This window comes from Melospiza melodia, chromosome 9, assembly GCF_035770615.1.
Source record: "Melospiza melodia melodia isolate bMelMel2 chromosome 9, bMelMel2.pri, whole genome shotgun sequence".
NCBI classification, from domain to species: Eukaryota; Metazoa; Chordata; class Aves; order Passeriformes; family Passerellidae; genus Melospiza; species Melospiza melodia.
In genome coordinates this window covers 19,740,614-19,762,750 of record NC_086202.1, presented here as the reverse complement: position 1 = coordinate 19,762,750, position 22,137 = coordinate 19,740,614, and the positions used below count along the sequence as shown (strand labels likewise).

Genomic DNA, 22,137 nt, shown 5'->3' with positions numbered 1-22,137 from the left:
CCCAAAACAGGCAGTAAAGAGTAAAACCAGCTGCTAATTGCCCTGAAAGGGAGGCCCACTGAAACCTGGGAAGCAGCATGGCTTCAGCCTCAGCACCTCACCTGGTACAAGAACTAGGATGTCCAGTAGGGCCAAGGAGAGCACCCAAAACTCCCTAAACCCTCTGACCCAATGCTCACTAGCCCAGTCGTGTGCTGCAGCACCTCTAACAGAGCGGGGGATGATGCCCAACCTGATTGCTTCTTTCCCTTTAGGCAGAAAGGGCTGTCATAGTGCCATGTTTCATGTTTGGGACACCGAGCTTAGAGGATGAGGTCAGGATCAGAGGCAGTGGCAAACCAGGTGGGACTCTTGAACCAATCAGGGTGACAGCAGACTTGCAGTTATGACAGCAGGAGGCAGAGAAACAGGGAGGACACAGAAGAGCTGCACTTCGTAGAGATCTCTGGGAGCAAAAGCAGAGCGGAGTCCTTGCACAACTTGGCATGGCATGGTCTAGCAAGTTCCCTGCTAGGACTACAGAGGCTCAAAGTACAAATACTGTGTATTTGTAAACACAGATTCATGAGAAATAATGGCAGGAGCGTGGGTCAGGAGCTGTGCAGCTGCTTCATTCTCACTGCCTGACAGTTCTTCCCTGGACTTAGGAAAGAGCAATAACAAAACTCCAGAGACTACATTTTTAGTCCCAGCCAGGGCCCTGGCTCACTTCCCTCCCTGCCTCATTTCTCAAGCTGGAAAAGGAAGGAATAAAGCCTTTGTGACCACAGGGCTTGGAGCATGGATCACTGGGAGTGAATACAGCACACCGACATCTCTGGATGGAGACACTGTGGGATGGCCAGCGCACAAGCAGGACCTAGGATCCTTCCAAGTAAAGGAAAGTTTATTTCTGTTTGTTTTCCCCACCCACTCTCCAAAGCATCAAGCAGAATACACAAAATGCAATTAAAATGAAATAGCTACTCGCCCAGTAACGGAGCCTTCCTCCAGTAGCCATCGCGCACCTCCACATAATCATACCAGCAAAGGCGACTTTTAAATAAGTCCATCGATGTGAAATTTAACATGATCTGAAAGGAGAGAGTGCACATTTTCCTTTGGGGAGGGAGTTACTTTAAAGAGAAGACTCTACAGGTTGCTTCATGTTTCATTTTCACTACAGCGCTGCCTAAGTGAGTATGCACGGCAAGACAACTGGGCTGTTTGCAGGATTTGTACACCACCTTTTCTCAAAGAAAGGCTTCTCAAGGTGTTTCAATGAAATCATGACAGTATACAACAGCAGAGAGCCCCTTACTATCAATTCTGTAATTCAAATTCAATACTTTTCAGTTACTAAAATGTTACTTTAAAAAAAGCCCAGTTCAGATTTTTAAAATTAAACCCTTTGGTTTTGAGTAATGTGAAAATCATAGAGAAAGACATTGTCACAAACCACACATATTTGGGGTCTATACCTGAATATAAATGATATGTGTAAGAAGTATCAAATTTTGCTAATTAGGTTCCACATTCTGACCATCAAACTCACATCATCACTGTGATGCAATCACATTCAGTGGCTTTAACAAACAGAACTTGGCATTAAAATGTTATTTTCATTTCCTTCCTCTCTAAGATGGATCACTGGTCTTGGTCTGGGAGGTCACCATTAGCATGTACTTGTCTTTTTTTTCTGGCGAGATTTGACCCATGTAATTAATTTACATCCCGAATCCGAACATAGTCACAGAAATGTCTTTATGTTAAAATGGATGTTCTCCCCCAAAGCACTGGTTGGGTGTGCAGAGTGCAGTTGTAATGACGTCACTCACTTTTTTTTCAGAGTTTTGCATTATTCTGACTTTAGACAGCAAAAGGAGATTAATCTCTTTCTAAGCAGATGAATGCTACAAGCCCAGTATCTGTTCTGAGCTAACACCTCAGTGCAATAATTTGCACCAACCACTGCATTGAATTGAACAGGTAAATTGAAGCATTTAATCTGTAATCAATTCTTTATTTCCTTTTTCAACACTAGTGGTTCAGCATTAATTAGACGCTGGGTCCTTCCTGACACAACTCTGAAGAGGCTGAGAAGCAAAGGGAGAGTTTACAGTAGATTGACACCAGGAAACTCTCAGTGCTACGGTTGTCAAACCTGGACAGCTCTTGGCCCTCCTGCCCCAGCGATGCTCTCCCTGCAGCTGGTGGCAGGAGCTCAGCATGGCATGGGACTGGGCTTGCAGGTGACAGAAACAGGTCCTGGAGCCCGGCAGCTGCTGCAAAACAAACGAGCTCTGCGCGTCTCGGTCCGAGCGTGAGCCTTAAGCGTGTCTGCAAGGTGATCCTCAGCAAAGTCACTCTGCCAAGGAGGGGGCTGCTCATTCCTGCAGCCTGCCATGGTGTGACAGGCCTGAAGGGCTGGTGTTGCTGGATTAAGGAAAGATTTCATTTCTACAGCAAGATCAATAAAACAAAAGGAGCTGGGAGGAAGGTGGACAGGGTGGGTGACTGATGTGCAGCGGGGCTTGGCATTTCCAGGCGGGAAGTGGGAGTGCCCTGACAGGGACATTATGCCTGCATGACAGGGGCAGGCCACGGATGTCACTCACGGCTCCTCAGCTCCCTTCAGGACCCCAGATTGCAGCACATTTTATCTAACTCATCTGACTGGCTTTGGAATGTGTGCTTGCCAAATCTAACAGGTGGCAGGAAATGTCCATGCAGGGTTTAGTCTCAAACTGAGAGGGAGGATCAGAGATCAACACACAGCCCAGATATGTGAGGGGCTCTGCTCCAGCATCACCACTTCTCAAAATCACATATTCCTGACTCCATCTCTCTCCTGAGTGGTGCTCAGGAGCCTTTCCAGGCTCCATTCCTGCACACCAGACATGCAGAGATCTGGCAGGTTCTAACACTGTCATCACAGGCAAAACCTCACAAGAGGGAAGTGCAGAGTATACCTTGCGCTGCTGTGGCACCTACCTTCTCTCCTGGGGTCACCGAGATCCTCCAGACACAGTGGGAATAGGAGGGGTAGCCATTTGGAAAGCCAGGGGCTGAGAAATTACCTGTTGAATCTTGCAAGGTCTCTCCACAAGCTGCAGGAGAGGGGAAAAAATCCTATCAAAAAGGAGTGACTCTGAAAGACATCAGGGTCTACTAAACTGACTGCTCATGGCTGCTGTGTGCAGGCTGGTGGCTGGCACTCCAACAGGGCTCATTCATGGTACTGGCCAGAGGTCACTGACCACCTGAAGCCTTGCCAAAGGGTGGTGTGAAATTTGTCAGAATTTCTGGGATAGAAGGTGATCAGTGCCAGGACATATGAAACAGCTACTAAAGAAGAACCCTTCTTCCTTCATCACCCTTCCACATGCCAGCACTTTCACGTTTCAGTTGAGGAATATCTCATTCACTAATCAAATGCAAAGTATTAACCCCATCCCACTTCACAACCCCATACTGCTGCCAGCAAATCTGTTTTCACTTCATTACAAGCTGCTCAATGAAGTTCTCCTTAGTTACCATTGTAAATTTTCTTTTTTGGGCTTAAAACATCCAACACAAAAGCAGGACAAGTCCCATCACCTTCATGTTTCAGCTGCCCAGCACCTTCCTGACCACCACACTGCACAGGACAAAATATGAGCACAGCAGTCCACTGCTCTTCAACTTCCTGTTCTGTGGCCTGCTGCAGTTGATGAAATGTAGATCCCAGAGTGACTTTTGGGAAGCAAAGAATATGCACATGCATATGATCCTTTAGGGAACTGCAGCTTCCAACATCTGGAAAAGCTGTGACTACTGTAGTTCTGCTCTCTGAGACAGGATGGCTGAGCTGGAACAAGGACCATCCACACCTGCAGAGCACCTGGCTGGCTGGGTGGGAGGACCACAAATATCAAGGCTCCCATTCCCTGGACAGTGCCCACCAGACACATCCAAATGCCAATTGCAAGGAGCAGGGACCTTGGCTTGCCTGCTTCCCAGTTGTTTTTCCAGTTTCACAACCAACCGATATTATAAAGCTCCACTGGACTTGGAACTCTGTTTCCTCAGAGATGGCAAGGCAGCCCCCAAAAATCCCTGACTGAGCAGCAGTGCTTTGAAAGATCCACAAGGCCTTCCCTTTCTCATGGAAATGCCAGGGGTTGTTCCTCTGCTTGATGCTATCACAGGGTAATTTTGCAGCCATGATTACATTTAGATGGGCGGGTGCGCAGTTGGAGGTGAAAAGAGACAGGTTCCATTGAAAAAAGTGTAATATGTTCAAGCAGGGGAGAAGGAGTTACCTAATCTGCAATTTCTTAATTTCCCTAAGGAAGTTTGGTCCACAGCTTAGCAGATCAGACTAGATGAAGGAATGTGGGGACACAGAAAGGAGCTTTTTTTTTTTTTTTTTAATAAATAGGAGATCCCAATCCACAACTCACCAGGATAAATAAATGTTCTTTTTTTTTTGCTCAAAAATCTATTTAAACAAATATGAAATTATAAAGGTAGCTCAAAATCAGAGGAAACGTGCACAACATGAGCATAGTGATAGGAGATTATTACCCTCAGATGAGCCATAGTGAAGGTTCCCAACAGGCCAGACTTAATTCTCCCAGAGTGTAATTACACAATGACTGGCAAGACCCTATAATTATGAACAGGTACTATTGTGTCTACTTGCAAAGACTACATTGCTGAAATATGAAAGCAGACCTAACTCTCTGCCTCCCCAGCCCCTGTGCCAGGCTGGCCTTGCAGCATGGAGCAAAGTGCAGAGCAGGGGAAGCACAGCAGTGAGCAATGCATCTTTGTGGGGAGAGCACAACCTCTTGCAGAGCACCCTAAAAAGCAATATGACTGTACTCCACTTAGTAGCAAAGAAGACAAGAAGTCCAAGAAAGAACTGTTCAGCACTTCTGGGATCTGAGAAACTGAGCAGGTAGAAAGGAACAGAGGTGAAAAGCAAAGCAGTAAGGTGAATGCTTCAGAACTCATTTGTAAATGAAGCAGTTGGGTGACAGGCACTTACAGCTCATCAGCTGGCTACTGGTACACTGTATCCTTTTGAAAATGCCCAGAGAACTGGAGAAAATTATATAATGCAGGACCATTCTCAATTTACTGTTTAACCATTCCTGCACAATTAGCACAGCTACACAAGCCTCCTTTAGCACAGCATTAGACAGCAGGATGAGCTGTTTTAAAGCTTTTGTAGTCACTGTAGTCATCAAATCCTCAACTGTGCAGCCATAGCAAATCTAGCATTAACTACTCTGTAGCAGACTGAGATTGCCTTCCAGAAATTCCTTCAGTGAATTTAATTTCATTTCACCTGGCTTGGCACTAACTTTAACCCAGCAGGTATAAGCTTTGAGGAATTAAGAGCAATTTAGACCAGCAGGGTTTTAGAATGGACAAGCTAAGCAAGCCCTAAGTGCAGCAGGCACATGAGCTCCAGTCTAATGAGCTGGAGAGCCCTGTTTCTCACAACAGACACAGCAGTTGTTCTGGCTGATTCCAGTGCATGCCTGTAACTCATCCTCCACCATACTAGCACTTTTTTTGGGAGATATTATTAGGTATTCTCAGATGGAGACTCTCTTTGTAAAAGGGAAGCCATCTGCCACTCAACTTCTGAATTATGTTGCTGCATTTTAGCCTAAAATCCTCAGCTTGCCTGCTGAACAAAGTGTCTTCATCCTCAAGTCTCATTCAGACCCAGACAGATGAAGTCCTTTGGTTTTGAACCCCTTTGCTTTGTATTTTGCAGAGGAAGAAAACTTTCCAAGCTACAGATTCAAACAGCAGAAGAAGATGTCACAGTCATTAAATATATTGCACCTCTTCTCCTAAGATGCAACTTGTGTAAAAATCTTAAGAAAAAGCAGAACAACAGGTATTTGAAAAAAAAAAGTTTAGTAGGCTTAAATCTCTAATTAGTTTCCTGCCTAATATGTTCTGAACTGCAATAACCTCTGGTAAAGCTTTGTGAAGAAAAAAAAAAAAAAAGTAGGAAAAGTTCTACTTCACAAATGGAAAACTTGAGACTCACAGAAGAGTCCTCATTTTAAAGAAAGTTGCTTTGTAGCTTTTAGTTAGTACCTCAGGCCAAAGTGGCTTTTCAGCTTGCCTTGAGAAATCTAAATCTGTAATTGATTCTTCTAGCTATGGGAATGAAAAGCCTGGTTGGATTAAGTTTGACTCCAACAAAAAAACATAGTGCAAAACAAATGAACCCCTAGACTAATCCATGAGATAATTTTGCAAGAACAACATTTTATTCAACCAAAATCAATTTAGAGATAATGATGAGTGTAAAAAGAAAAATGTAATTCTGAGGTAAAAAGAAAAAAAAATTAATTAGAACTAACAGACCTACAAGTTATACCACCCATTATAAGATAAAAGCAGTAATCTTCAAACATATAGACCCTGAAGCCCTCAGAATTCATTCTAGACCCTTATGGACTCATACTTTCTGACCTCTAGTTGGATACAGAAAAACAGTGGATTTGCACACCAACTATTCGCCACTTTCCAGGGCCTCAATCTACCAGACATCTTTCCACCATTTTGCTAACTCCTAGTCTCCACTCTGTCCATAGCCTTGTACATCAGTTCAATTTTCTACAAATAGAGTCTACACTGGAGCAATCTGAAGCCCTAAACCCAACAAGAATCCTGGCAAAGTACCAACAGGAGACACATCTTAGGCATGTTCTCTTCTCCCCCACAGCTCCAGCCCAAAGCATTTGATAGCCTGTGTTTCCCGAGTCTCTTTCCTCAAAGGCTGGGCTCTTGAACTCCAATGCTCTGCACATAAGCCATGTGTCGGTGGTGAAGCAGGCTCCACCTGCCAGGCCATATTTACCTGGGCACTTGTACAGCTTCCTTGCCTGGGCGATGTCCCCCTGGCTCAGGCGCACACGCTGACCGATGGTAGGCCGCACCCCGTTGTTGTCTCGACGGGGAAGGATGGTGTCGAGGAAAACCCCTCTGAAGGGAAGAGCAGATACACACAGAGCAGTGAAGGAGGGAAAGTGACACAGTGAACAGAAAGCAGAGCTGGCAGGCCTCCCACACCCATCCCCCTGACCATATATCCCGTGCTAACAAGCAGTAGTGGTTCAGCTTCTAATAACTGCTAACTATCTCAAGACAGCCTGCTCATTATAGCAGACAGCTTCCAAATGTACAAGCAAGTCTGCCAAGCCAAATTCCTCTTGGATATCTCAAAATTGCTGCTGCCTCTGTTTGAGGTAGCACATTCCTTGCCATAAATCAGAAAAAGCAATGAAATATTGCTGCAGACAGTTCATGGCACATCTGGCTCAGCTGGAGCACAGATCTGGCGTTTAAGCCAAAGAAGCAGAGGAAGGGGAGTTTTCCCAGTAGTAGATGGGGTTGGGCTGGCAGTGTCTGTGGCTGCCACAGACAAGAGGAAAAGATCATGTGCTCTACCTTTGTTCTGTATGAGTTTCCAAGCTAGTAACTCCACTTGTCTCTACCTCTTTTCACTTGCTACTATTTCTTCCATGTGCTTCACACTCAGGAGCTCTTCACTGCACTTCTGATCTCAGTCCAGTGAAGGATTTAAGCTCAGGCCTCACTTCTATCAAAATGAAGTCCATGTAGCCAAGCAAGAGCTTGCACACAAAAAGAGACCCCAAGGGAGCATTAGGACTGTAGGGAAGGAGGGAGGGAATCAGAAACCTCAACTCCAGGTTGGCAAAATCCAAGCTCTTGCAGCCAGGCCGTCCAGTCCACAGGAACCTTTCACTGCACCCCTGAATGCCAAACAGGCTCGGGAATGCCAAAGCTAGCACTGAGCTTTACCTTCAGCATCAGCTCAGTGAGGCAGACTGCTCTTTCTGAAGGACAGGATACAACTGTCCAGAGAGCCCAATGGGAAATCAGGGCAGAAGCAATAATTTTAGCGCTGCCCAGGCCAGAGGTGGGGAGGGAAGGGGGAAATTGTTTTGCAAATATTCAAACTGAAGAAAGAAATAGAGGGAAAGGAATTTAATCTGTTTTGAAAACTGGAATCAGCTGTTGCATGGGAGATGTTGGCATTTTTTCAGCAGTAGAAAAATTCCTGATCAGCACCAAAACCAATACTTACAAGATCTGAGGTGAGTCCCGCAAATTTCAATGTATAAAGTCAGTTTGTTATTCTAAATGCCAATTGCATGCCTTGGGCTGAATTTATTTAAGTTTATGTATTGAAAATAAATTCTCCAATTCCAGAAACACCACAACCATAGAAACAGATCAATTTGCTCACAGTAAATTTTCAAGCCTCCTCAGGAGTTCATAGAAGAACCCGGCATTTGGCAGGGACATACTTCTGTGGCCTCTGAAATGCTTTCTGCAGATCTCCAAGCTCAACCAGGGAAGAATGACAGAGTTTAATAGAAAAACCACCACTTGCACATGCAAAGTTTTGATTCTTTTTCCCATTCCAGCCCTCACAACTGTGCACTCACAGCCCTCAGCTTTCTGCACATAGTATGTACCTCAGGCACTGCTCACACAATGCAAACAACCCACACAACTTCAAATTACCCTTGCTACCTGCCAAACACATTTTCTTCTAGAAGGCTGTACTCTGTGCTGAGGCAGTAAGATTTTTGGTTTTGCTTTTTCCTCCAATTGAATTTTTTCTCCTTTCATGTGAATTGCTGAACATGACTCTCAACTACAGAGCAGTAAGTAGAGTTTCTCTCATTTTACCATCAAAGGAAGCAAGAATAGGAGAATCTGTCTGGCCCAAGCCACACAAGTCCCAGAAGTCTCATGCTGTCCACTTAAACCTCATCTGCTTAGAAACATTTGGTACATAAAGTTGCACATTTGGTGAGTGTCTCTAAAAGTGCAAATACTTAGACTCAAAAGTTAATAAACAACAGACATCATTAAACAGAGCAGCTCAGGAAGTATAACACCAGAACCATGCTTGAATAAAACATCTAAACTCCCCTCCCAGAGGTAGGAGAAGAACCCATGAATCCTGGATGCCCCATTCTCTTGCTGTCCAGGCACAGGCAGAACACACATTAGCTGCCCAATGCAGCGTAAGCCAAGCAAACACCCCACCATTCCTACCAGCTAAGAACAACAGAGTCTGACAGGAGACTCACACAAGTCAGTAGCATCTGCAGAGCACCCTGATCATGCAAAGTGCCAGGCCAATGCTATGAAATTATCAACTGACCTCAACAGATGCTAAACCTTCATGTGCCAGGAGACAGGGTAATAAATAGAGGTGCATAAGCAGCACTCAAGGAAGGAGATATTCAAGGCAGATTAAGGACCCAGCTGCAGGCACCCACCTTATATCTCCACGTGCAGAAGAGAGACAGCATGACTCTTCACGCAGTAAAACCTGTGGAGGATCCATGTATGTCTTGTGCAGGATTAGGACAGTGCATTGCAAACACAAGATGTGCCTCCTGGGCATGGAGGCAGTGCTACCTACACCCTCATTTGAACAGGAGCTTCGCAGAGGTCATGTTTTGTAACTCCAGACTCTGCTGTCATGTCTACTAGCAAGCCACTCACTGAATTAAGGTAACCAGCTACTTGCTTAGGGCTTTGTAAAGGCTTAGACTTTCTTCTTGTTAAGTTGCCTTTTTTACGTCTTGACAGCTGTAAAAGAAATTGTTTCATGATACAGCAACATTCAGTTTAGATTGCTGCTATGTGTTGTAAGGAATGCACCAGGAAACAAAAGCCTGCAGCCACACTCTGCACAACAGGCAAATTTCTGACCTAGATGAGAACAAAAGTTCCAATGGTAAAAACTTGGTCCTGATGTCATTACAGCCTCTTGTGCCATACTCCTATTTCTATTAGCTACAGACAAAAATGAGAGGCATATTTTGCTACGAAATGGAAAGGGGTGACTCTACACCAATCCTCAAAAGTATCACTGGAAACTGCTAGGACTCATCAAATCTCAGAAAGGCTATAACTTTCTGTCCCAGGTAAAAAGTTTAGAATAAAAAGGGCCCAGCATTTATAGCAGCATTTGACCATGGCAAGCACCATATGATTTACTATCATCAATATTGACTGTTAAAAGTTAAAAACAAGGTTATACTAAGTGCCAAGTAAGAATTGCTACAAGAGAGCAAGTCACAGACATGGCTGTGTGTCCTTCCCCTGCTCACTCACACATCCCATCTCCACTGGTCAGGTGCTTACACCATCTTACGTTGACTTTTGGTGTCTGCTACTGCATTAACATACTCAATGCAGCCCTTCCCTTGCAGGCCCAAGCAGGAACTCTCTCCCTTTCCTAGCCACTGATCTTAATGAAACCTGCTGGAACATAAAACCTCCATCGACTCTGTGCTTGTGTCAGTTTGGGTTGCAATTGGCCAGCAAACCTCAGTGAGGTGGGAAGGTCAGGTGCATGCACCCACCAGTCTCTCTGGCTGGTCAGCGCATTGCTTCCTTAGGGGAGCAGATGTCTTGGCAAAGTAAAAGCCAATTCCAGCCCTGCTTATTTGTGCTAAGAGCACAATCAGCCTACCAGGGCACTCAGTGCTCAGTTCAATTACCGCACAAAGTCCGCAACTGGGGTAAGGGTGGGTCACAGAGACAAAGAGCTTAAAGAAAACAGACTTAAAAATCCTATCAAGCACCAATTTAATTCTAGCAGGACTCTTGCCATTTTTACCCATTTTGGCCCAGCAGTGCTCTGAAGGACCCTAGTTTTCAAGAGATACAGACTCAAAGGCATCCACAATATAAATGGCGGTAATAACTTAATCCTGCTTTTGTGCAAGACAATTCAAACTATTAAGAGTTTAGCAAATGCTAGGAGGGTCCAGCAGATGCTTCAATGGAAGAAAAATTGTTTGCTTTGGATATCTAATGCAAAGAAATCTGCAAAGTCTGCAAAACACCCTTGCTCAGGCACCATCTCCTCCTGCCACAACGAGCAGCATTTCAGCAATTTTTCACTGGTTAGTGTGAAGTTGTCAAAAGAAAAGCACAAACCAACAGGCTTGGCCCTTCAATACAACAGGGGAGTAGGAAAATGTAAAAAGTCACAAAGACATTTTAATTTTTGCAACAAAATTTTTCCAAGAGTGTGAATACTTCCACTGTACCTTCCAACCCCTTTACTAACAGTATGTAGTGACAGAAAGCTCTTGGGAAAGAGCAATAGTAGGATTCATGGAAGAAAACTTCTAACAATGCAGCAAAATGAATCTGGTCATCCAGTAACTCTCATTCCAAACACAGGACATAACTGTGTTTATATCACCTCTCCATCCAGTGGAGCAGTCTGATCAGAAAATGGGCTCCATCTGGAGGTATGAGATGGGAGACAAGGACAAACAGCCTGTGCAGAAACTGGCATTAGTTGGGGAAGGACTGATAACTCCTCCATGAAAAAACCCAGTCACACATAACCACACAGCTGCAGAGGCCATGAGTGAAAGCTCATGCATAAATGGGTAAAAAAACCACCCAAGCAATTAAAGATCATGATCTAGAGTTCAACTCTCCCTCAACACAACCACTAGAGACTCTGATGGCTGTATTGTGACTCAAAGCATAAGCTGGGCAACCAAGAGATTCAAAGCTTCTTCTAGTATTACCCAACGTGCACATGGGCAGATATGCACACAGATACATGTGTGCTGCCTGGGAAGGCTGCAAAGAATGTCAGCAAGGCTTTGGAAACTCTGAGATTACCAGGACTATTACTGAGTAAATGCAGTGGAAAGGGGAAAACAGGAGTCCACCATACTACACCCACCTTGTTTCTTCAAACATTTTTCAAGCCTTGCAATGCAGCAATAGATCAGAGGTCTCCTTCTAGGCTCTACATATCCCACAGAGTCAACCACAACTACCAAAAATGGTCCTAAGGACATGTAACCTTGAATTATCACCTGGAGAACGTGTTCCTAGCATAGTGCATGATGCTGTCAAAGTCATAGGTCTCTCCAAGTGAGTTCACTTCCCCAGCTTCCATCTTTAAAAAGTTGTACTCCTGACCTGTGATGACAAACAAAAAGGAAAAGAAACAAACCATTCTTAGAGAATAAAAACAAAAAACAACTTTTACCTGTGGGAGCCTAGAATGAAATGGATATGCTCCTCTGTTTCAACAGCTCCAGCCAGACATCCAAAATTTCTATTCATACAGCTATTTTGACCCTTACTCCACAGCAATATTTCTTCTTCTCTATCCCAACCTTCAGACCATCAGCATTTTCCACAAGTGTAGCAAGAAAGGTTTCTACCCAGCCAAAAGCCAGGTGGAATAACCTGAAGCATGATTTTACCTTGCTGTATGTTCTCTCTGATGATAGTGACATGCTGGTCCCTGTCAGGCCGCGTGTGCTCGTGCCAGAAACCCACCACATGACCCAGCTCATGAGCCACGATACCAAACTTGTCACAGTTCTTTCCAATGGAGATTGCCTGAGGGCCCCCGCCTCGGCGACCTACGTAGGAGCAACACCTGGAAAAGAAAACCCACAAACCCATCAGCACATCAGTGACTTGAGGAACTCTAAAACACAGGAACAGAGCATGGCATATGGCAGGGTTCAGGAGAGGCCAGCAGTTGCATACACTATATGTACTTACATGTAAGTACAAAGAAAACATAAAGAAAAAAGTGTGTACCTATAAACAAGCACATGTACACTGAAGTGTTATCTCAGGAAAAAAGAATCCAGAAAGGCTTAGCACCTTCTGAGCAAATACTAAACGATCCTAGCAATCCTCACTGAAAGTGACCAGCTGCATCTCTGTGACAGATTTCCAAGCTAGCCATTGGTGTTTTCTGGGCCAGACTTACAAAGCCAGGTGTGACTGAAAGTGCTGTTTGCAATAGAGAGCTGCAGGTAACGTGTGCATCACTTACCCACACGTTCTGTACGTGAACACAATGAAGCTCTCTTCATCAGTCCTCTCCACAAAGGTCACACAAGTGTGCTTCTCCCAGTGCCTCATTGCTTGCTTAAAGATAGCTCTCTGAGTTCCTGGAAAGGAAACCAAGAGGAGCAAACAGTGAAGGCCAGGCTTGCAGGAAAATCTCTAATGGATTTCATCTGGATATGGGAACAGTCAACCTTTCAAACAGCCAACCTTATACTGTAGACACCTCTTGGACCCTGGGGCCAACTTCCAGCTATAGCATTACCTTCCTGTATCTTCTTTTCTCTCCTTATATCTGATGAATTTACTGCTCTAATTAAATAGGTAGAAAACTTTACAGATTAAGCACATCAATATTTGTGAATATAAAACATGTCACCTTTCTAGGTACAGGCCATTCTGGCAGAGCTGCCAGGTGGTCTGATCTTAACACCACACACAAGTGATGTGCCAAATTTGCTCTCATGACATGAATTAATGATCATGCCCATCTTTCAAGACCCAGGAATCTCATGAGCGCTACAGATGCTCTTCAAAACTAAGGCAAAGTTATTGCCAGGACCCCAGAGTACTTCTGCTCCTGCTCTTCCAGCAGCAGAGAGAATGCTCTTCTGGAAAAACAGGGGGCAAGCACAGCTCACCAATGGCTAGCTCACAGGTCTGGCCTCTAAAGAAAAGTGACTCAGTCACTCAAGTATTTCTTGGACTCCAAGAGAAGAACCATCTCAGGGCACACCTCAGCTTCAGGCTTCCACAGTGCACAACTCCTCGTGCAATCATTCCCACCCTACCTCAGCAGACAGATTCCCAAGGACCTGAGTCTGTGGGATAACTCTGCTCCAGAGATTTCCTGCACAGTTTGACACACAGACCCATGGCAAAGAGAAAGCAGTGTTTTCACCACTGACCGGTGAAATTTCCTCCGATGACATAGGGGATGATGCCCCCAGGCCAGATCCTCTCGGCCCGGGCCGTGGTGGCCCTGCGCACTCTGGCAGAGGGGTGTGCATCCATCCCGGGCTCATCCGTGTGCTCCTTCCTCCTGGGGCTCCCTGCAAGCGTCCTGTTCTGCCTGCCGTCTGCAACACAGAGTGGCAACACTGTTTAAACCCTCTTTAGCTCCACCTGCAGCCCTCAGGCAATACCCTGGAGCTTCCAAAAAAGACAAAAAGAAAAAGCAAGGTGTTAAACCAAAACAGAAGTCATAACCTGATTTGCCAGTGATTTTTTTGGGACTTTGAGACTGCTAATCTATAGAAAACTGTCCCTTCTTGTTTTGGAGCCTCCATATGCACCATGCCAAAGCTGCTCTCCCATTAGGGTGTCAAAGCACATCCTTCCCTGTCTCTAGCCACTCCTTCTCTGCAACAGCAACTTCACAGACGGGGGACACAGTACTCAAGGGGAACAGAAGGTAGAAATCAAGCTTAGATGTCACTGTATATTCTCAACTTGCCCTATCTATCCCCTCATCTGCAGAGAATGGTTTGTTCTATTATGAACAGCTTCACAGCAACAACTACTCATTTGAGCTGGCTTGGAAGAAGGTGACAGACTCTTAACTCTGAAATCTGTACTGAAAAGTATTACTTTGGTTTCAGATACCAGGTCTTGGGTGTTTTGGAAATCTATAAAGATGGGACAGTCTCTGTTGGAGGAGGATGCTCAGGATGGGAAAAACAGAAGTGCAAATCTCCATCCATGCTGAATCTCTTCATTTTAATGAAAAGGAGCAAAAATACAAAAGGGAAAGCACAACACATTTCTTGTTACAAAGGGTACAGGAGCCCTGCCTGTGTGGTGTTCAGCACTGACCTTGAAATCTGCAAGCAGATTCACACGGGCTTCTAGGCAGACCCTGTCCTTTGCCCTGCATTTGTGCTGCTGCTCACTATCTGCTCAGATACTGGTTATGCCTACACAAGTTGCACTTTTAATGGTTATGCCTACATCAGTTGCACTTTTAATGTGCTGGTATCTTTACTCAAAAAATCCTTTACTCAAAGCTTCCTGATTGTTCACCCCCTAATTGAGGTGCCATGGGCAACTCAAACCCTCAAAGCAGCCACAGTCCAGCTGAGCTTTACAGGCCTCTGTGCGCAGACACCACTGCTTAGATAAGCTCCCTGTGCTGCTCAGCCAACTCATCAGCTGGACTAGGGCAAAGGAATAACAGAGTACAGGGGTTGCTATGCCTTCAGCGAGTGCTGGCCTCAAGGGTCACTCCAAGGTGAACATCTTTGTCACTCTGTGGAGCAGCACCACTGACAGTGGCTCACAGCACACTGCCGTGCAGCCCAAGGATGGCAATTTGTATGTAAATCAGCAAGACTGGCCACAGCTTTGCTTTCCAAGTCAGCGACATGGGCTGCTGGGTTATGAAAAAGCAGAGGTCCTGCTAAGACCTTCCTCTAGTGACCAGGGGGGCTGCTGAGAGCCTCTTCCCCTATTCATCCCTCCAGCTGAAGCACCAGTAAGCAAACCACTACTGTCAAGGCTGAGGGGATCGATACAATGGGAAGGAAATCCAGGCAGTGTAAGGGAATGAAAAGAATGAACTTTAAACCCTCCCTCCTGCTTCACCAGGTCAAGCCCTTCCTGCTGAAGACCTTGCTCTGAGCTGCAGGACAAAAACGGGAATTTGCCTTTTGTTCCTCTTACTCCTAAGCACCTTCCTGCCATTTCAGAAGCTGCCCCATCCCCAGGCCAGCTGCTGGATCCTGGAAGGCAGATGCTCTGAGGTTGGGGGTTCTCCCAAAAAAGGAAGAACCACCCTCCTGCCTACACCTGGTACTGCTGGTACCAGGCACCAGCACAAACATTGGCATTGAAATGGCCACAGCTAGAAGAAGTGATAGGGTCTCAGGATAGAAGTAGTCTTGTCTTCTATCCACAAACTGCTCCCGTGCCTGCTCAAAATCTCTGTGGATTTGCACATGGGCAGCTCCTGACAGCAACCCCAAGTGAGGAGGTGTCTGCCCTAGGCTCTCCTGTGTCTGGTGCAGCAGCAGCTCTGCACAGGGGACTCTGGGTCCTCACTTCTGTGCGTCAACGCTTCCATTCCTTGCCAGCAACACACACTCTTGGGCAAGTTCTCCTCACCAACAGCTCTTGACTGCTCCTTAGTAGGTACTTTTCTGCCTTTAACAACTGAAATTTATTAAATTCTCCTCCCTGGAGAGGCCTGACGCATTCTTCTAGCAGGGCCTGCTTGTGGGTAAGAGTGAGCTGTTGCCTCTATATCACTTTGGTTATTTTTCCCCTTTCATTCACTTATTAAATTATCTTTATCTCAACCAATGGGTTTTCTCACTCTTGCTTTCTCACCTCTCCTGCTAGAGGACGGGGAATAGTGACTTGGCTTGGCTTCTGGCTGGGGTCAACCCATCACATTATACAAGGCAAACCCACCCCTTCAGAGAGTTCACCAACAGCAAAGAATGCATGGGCAGGGCTGATCTCCCAGGCATGGAGGCACACACATGTACAAAACAGTACAAAATATCTTTTTACAGAGGGTAAAAAAAGTAAGTAAAAGATACCCAAAGGTCTGGGTGGGGTACCACATTACCCTTTTTAACTGCTTTGTCACTGTGGTCAGTTGAAGTGGCATTTTCACTCGACACCTCTTCTCCCAGGCCTCCTGCAAAAGAAAAAAGAGCAGAGACTCATCTCTGGTGAGCTGGCTGGCAGAGCTCTGATGTGGAAAGGACAGCAGCTATCAGTAATGCCAGCTGGGGGTCTGCTGGCCACAGAAACTGTCTGCTTTCCCAGTTTTCCTAGATTTGTTCCTAGCTTACAGTGACACTTTGCAACTCATTACTATACCATGCCTAAGTTTCTCCATATGCTGAACAAGCAGAAAGTCTCTTCTAGGGAAGGGTAATTTCATGGAGATTTAATGAGAGCAGGAGCTGAATGAGCTGATCTCTGTAGAGGTATTGCAAGAGCAAGTTTCTGTAGTCTTGGTGGCAAGATAAAGCATGAAGAGCATGGTGAACCACCACATGCAGAAAAGAATACACTGTTGGTCATACAGCGCTGCTGGATGCAGTGTGGACACTTCCAAGACAGCTGGACATCTTCCAGTCACTGAAACAGTCCTGCTTTGCCAGCTGGAAAACTCTCCTTTGCTCTGGAGCTGGCTTCTAGCAAATCCTTCTCCAGCCTGTCCAACACGGCAAGGACAGGGGAAAAGGAATATCTCTGGCAGTTGGAGAAGGACTAAGAGGATGGTAACAAATCTCCAACATTATATACAATAACCGATATGAGTATCAGGAAAATGATGATGAAAGATAGCTACAAAACAATTGAGAAGAAAATAAAATACCCAGCCTTTCAGCTGGCTATAGGTTAGAGCTTCCTAGTCCAAGAGACACAGTAAATCAGGGTTTGTCTCCCAAAGGAAGTGCCATAGTTTAACAGAGCTTGGCTGGACAAAAGCCATTAGATGTGTGAACAGGAACAAGCCTGATTCAACAAGATGGATTGCTCTGAACTCTATCACTCTTTTCCAGCTTCAATGTCCCATCCCAAGATTTCCCTTTGTTTTCTTTCATGCCCGGTCCTCGTCACTTCCTTAAGCCCAAGCTCAACAAAAGTTCCTCTCCTCAGTTTTACATCCCCAGGACTTCTCCCACCCCCACCCCTGCAAAGTATGCTATTCTTCACACAGTATCTCATTCCATTTAAAGGAAACCCCAACTAGCCATTCATCACCAGAATTATTAAGGCATGCAGTCTTTGCTGAGGCAAAGGATAATTCTGTATTTCTAAATAAATGCAGCTTGCTTCCAGTCACAAACAGATTGCTTCTTAATTGAACTTAGGAGGTGAATTATATGGTGAATTAGGGAAAAAGAACAACTCTGTATTTAGTGAATTGTTCTCCTAAGAGGGAGCTGCATGGGATTGAATTGCAAATGATGGCACCAACCCCTGGAGCCGGCCCCTGCGCGCTGCCCGAGCCGCTGACCTCTGCCGCCGGAGCGCGCGGCTGCTCCGAGCCCTGAGCGCATTCTTTCCCAGAGATCAGCACAGGCCCTGGTTTCTTATGCAAAGAAGAGGTTTGAATAAACTAGCGTGACTAATGAAATCTACAACATCTTTGCATATTTTGTCTTATAGCAGCCCGTGAAAAGGGAGAGTGCTGCACAAAGGCCAGATATGGGGGTGCACATATACCAGATATTTTCAAACTCTAATCTCACTCATACAGACAGGAAGCACCCACAGCCTTGTGTCACACAAAGGTGTTTGGAAACAAACATGAACATTTTAGAAGACCCTTTTCTGATTCACTTGAGTTTTTAGACATTTCCTATCACCATGATGCCTAAAGATATCCCAAAAATTAAAGTCACTGGACAGACATTTAGTCCTCTTCTGATTCTTTCCAAGAGAGGGCTAATGTAGGATCCCAGAAGAAGTGATTGGTCATTAACAATAAATAAGAAAGCCAAGAAATGCACCTTGTATCTGGAGGCAGTTGCACATAGATTGCAGATAATATGTCGGTCCTGCCGTCCCCTCAACACATTCCTGAAGTGGTACCTCTCTGTCAGACTACTCTGTCACAGCCAGAAGCAGAACATACTCCAGTGTTACTGCTCCAGAGCATGAAATGCCCAGATTTGTACTGAAGCCCATTATCATTGGAAGCACTGAAGAGGAGAAGGGAGATTTCCAGTTTAACATTGCGCTCTGTAGAAAGCCAATAAAAGCAGGCTGGGTATCCCACAAAGACATGACATTGACTTTAATGGATTTCCAGCAGTTAACAAGCCCCCAAGATCACTTTCATCCTCACTACTTTCCACCCACCGCTGTGCTAGACCAGCACCCATCCTTCTTCAGCTTGAGTTTTGTATGCTTCTCCCACAATCAGTTGAAAATACAGAATTTGTTGGGTCATGTCTCCATGCACAGAGCTGTACTAGATCTCCTAAACCCTCTTAACCTCCACATTTTTGTAATTCAATTCTTCCTAATAATTCATCCTATTTAACAGGTGCAACCCCAGCAGAACACTGCTGGAGTCCCTGACCAGGCAACTTACTTCTGTGCATGACCTGGCAGAGACACAGAAGAGATTCTCTACCCAGGCTGGGGAATATTCCACCTTCTACCTACAGTGCACTTGTACAACAACTTGTTTTTGTGTTTCTCACAGACCAGCACTGCCAAGGGAGCTTGGCTAACTGAAGGAAATGTCCAGTAGCTTGAATGAACCACAAATCTGAGATAAACACACCATGTCTGCAAGCATGGCTGAAGAACAGGTGTATAAATTGTTTTCAGAAGCTAGAAGCAGCCTGAGGTGGTAAGTAAGGGTCCAATGAAGCAGAAAGCAGCAGGCTGGGGCACTGCTGTGAAGAAAGCAGTTTCTCTCACTCTCCCAGGAGAGGAAAATGAAAATCCGATTTTGTTAAATGAAGTCCAAGTTGTTCTGCTGAAACCAAAGTAAAGGACAACATATTAAGAGAGAGTGCACAAAGCATGCCAGCAAAGCTATGCTGTTGGTAGTTCCCTTGCACCACTAGCACCAGCAAAGATGTGCAGCCTGAAGGAAGAGCAGGGAACAGATTCCATTCAGAACCCTCACTTCCAGTAAAAGAGGGTGGGACTTGGAGAAGTAGCAATATATCAGAACTGAAAACGTGCCTTCTACAAGATGCAATTTAGGATTGAAGGCATTTATTGCTGTGCATGTTCTGGTTTGGCTTTTTTTGGTTAAGCCCAGGTAGTCTGAATCACCAAAAAGGGGACAACCAGATCTCTGGTCAACTAAAGCTTCTGTGCTTCTTCCACTTGTTTATGGACCATGAAGGGCTTCTTGTCTGAAAAAGGAAGAGGAAAGCCAGGCAAAGCAGTGAAGCAGCCTGCTGGTGAATCAGAATGCATATAATTGGCCCAGAAATACCTACCACCCTCCTATTGGGCCCATTTAAGATCTCAAAGCTGCTTGAGGAGCCGCTGACTTCCAAAACATTTTAGCACCATCTGTCTTTTAGCTTGCATTGGAAAATGCTACTCTGAGGCAAGATGAGTTACCCACCTGAAAGCAAGGGAGAAACATCAGTCTACCCTGAGTCAACCTTCATTTTCAAATGATGCCTATCTATAATGTTAGTCTAAAACCCAACAAGTGACAATAGGAATTGTAGTTGTCTGAAAAACTGCAGGTTGAGAACACAGAATATTCTTACACAGGAAATTGGATGGGATGAAGCTTGCAACACCACCTTTTTTTCCAAATTGTAAAAGTTGCCATTAAAATCAAAACCTGTGTCAGAACAGGACCAAGCCAGGATACTTTTTCCTCTCCAGACCAATAAAGAATCTTTTAATGTTCACAGAGTTTTCTTTTCCCTTTCCTGGTTGCTGTCCACACAGGGAAAGGGTTCCACAGCTGAACTTTGAAGACAGCTACCACCCATATGCTCATCACCTCTGCTGAGGACAAAGGAGCCCACAGTGAGCACTGAGGACTTTGACAGATTTTCCAATTTTTCTGATTTAGCAGAGAGTAACTTGGCTGTGCACATAATTATTTGCTCTCAGGTGAATCAAACCACATCAAGACTTTTTCAAATACATCTTACTGTGGAGAAAAGGCCATTTCAGAGCTGGGCTACAACACAGTGATAAAAAAATGCTTTTGAAAAATTATTAATTACTTTGTCTCCCCTATCTTATATGTTAGAACACCCTGCTTTCATAGTCTCACTCAATATACGGGCTGTTCATATGCCATGGCTTAGAGACTGGATTTCAAACAGAGAATGAAGCACCAACAAAACCAAGTAGTGTAGTTAACATTAAACACTAGGCATTCTTTAGAGTTTCAGTTCTGGTCAGTGCTGTCATATTATGACCATCAGAGAAGCTCCTGGAAAAGCAGGATAAGTCAGACAATGCAAACATGCAATTTTTAACTTCATTAACCAGTGGTCAAGAACTGTTTAGCATAGGAAAAAACTTTATTTCACTGGGTTTTCTAAGCACAGAAAAAGTGATGATTTTATTAAAACAATTTCTGCTGGGAAAATGCATTCAGAATACAGAACAGATGTTTCCCAGAGCTGGTGGAGAGTCTATAGCAAAAACCTTTCATAAACCCCTGTACCCTGGAGATCTGAGCAAATGATTTGAGATATATCCTTCAGCATTTCCTGTCAGTGGAATAGCTGAAGCTCCCTCAATTTACTTAAAGAAAAAGAAATTAAAGAAAGGAAGAATTCTGAGCCCCAAATTCCCTGCAGGAATCTGTTTTTCCTATTCAGAGTAAGCTGACTAGCTGCAATAACTCAGGAGAGTCCCAAGGTCCAGAGGCTTGACAGGCAGATGTGTCATCTCCCCATCAGCTGTGAATGCTGGTGTAGGGAAGGAGGACAGTGGCCTCACAGGGAAGTTCACGAGAGGAGGAAGGTGAGTGAGCTAAGCAAACCCAGGGCTGCCATAGACATGAGCTGCAAAGCACTTCATGGACCAAAATCTTCTGCTGGCCAGCTGTACTTGGAGTGGGATGGCAGGCAGAGCAGAAGTGCAGGCAGCAGCATTCCCAAACATCCTGTATTTTCCCTGGATACTGCCTGCTCTTCTGGAAGTGGCAACATTGTTTTTATATTGTGATGCATCCGGTTTTTAAAGAAGGCATTGCAAGAAAGGGGACAGTCTGACCCAACCTCTCCACTGAGAGTTAATGCTTAAGGGGACCAACACTCTCTGGGTAAAAGGAAGGACTGAAGACTGAAAGAGGTGTTTTCTTGTGGGCTGCAACAATCACTTCTGTTTCCTCAGGTAAAAAGACAGATAAATGAGAGATAAATGATACCTACAACCTGTGTCATTTCACTAGTTCCTTCCAGTGACAAAGAGCCCTGCAAGCACAGTGCTTTTACTGAGGCAAGTGAAAATGAAATACTGAAGTGGGCACATGAGTATCCTGGCCATGTGGGTGTCTCTGTTATGCAGCCAGGTCCCCACACATGGTGTAAGACTTCTCCTCTCCCAGCATATAAACTGAGTAATGCATAGTACCAACTGTCCCCATCCCCTTTCACTTGATTTCTTGTCAATCTGATGGATCAAGATCTACTCCTAACAGGTGTCTGCTTCACTATTACATTCCTCTCAATTCACAAAACCCACCTTCCCTCCCTGTCTGTCTTTTGGAAGGAAACAGAAAGGAAAAGGAAGAAGGAAAGTGAACTTGCAGGCAATAAGGAAACTGTAAGA

At 44.9% G+C, this 22,137-nt stretch overlaps 1 protein-coding gene across 1 annotated transcript in view; it reads right to left on the bottom strand.

Moving 5' to 3' along the window:
* TLL2 (tolloid like 2) overlaps window positions 1-22,137 on the bottom strand; it is an 85,710-nt gene that overhangs the window by 21,987 nt on the left and 41,586 nt on the right. The window contains exons 3-10 of the mRNA XM_063163675.1: window positions 16,466-16,537; window positions 13,803-13,973; window positions 12,881-12,998; window positions 12,294-12,472; window positions 11,898-12,003; window positions 6,857-6,981; window positions 2,974-3,089; window positions 971-1,073 (exon numbers count right to left, since the gene is read on the bottom strand). Coding sequence (XP_063019745.1) covers window positions 971-1,073; window positions 2,974-3,089; window positions 6,857-6,981; window positions 11,898-12,003; window positions 12,294-12,472; window positions 12,881-12,998; window positions 13,803-13,973; window positions 16,466-16,537 — 990 coding nt within the window. The remainder of the gene's footprint in view (window positions 1-970; window positions 1,074-2,973; window positions 3,090-6,856; window positions 6,982-11,897; window positions 12,004-12,293; window positions 12,473-12,880; window positions 12,999-13,802; window positions 13,974-16,465; window positions 16,538-22,137) is intronic.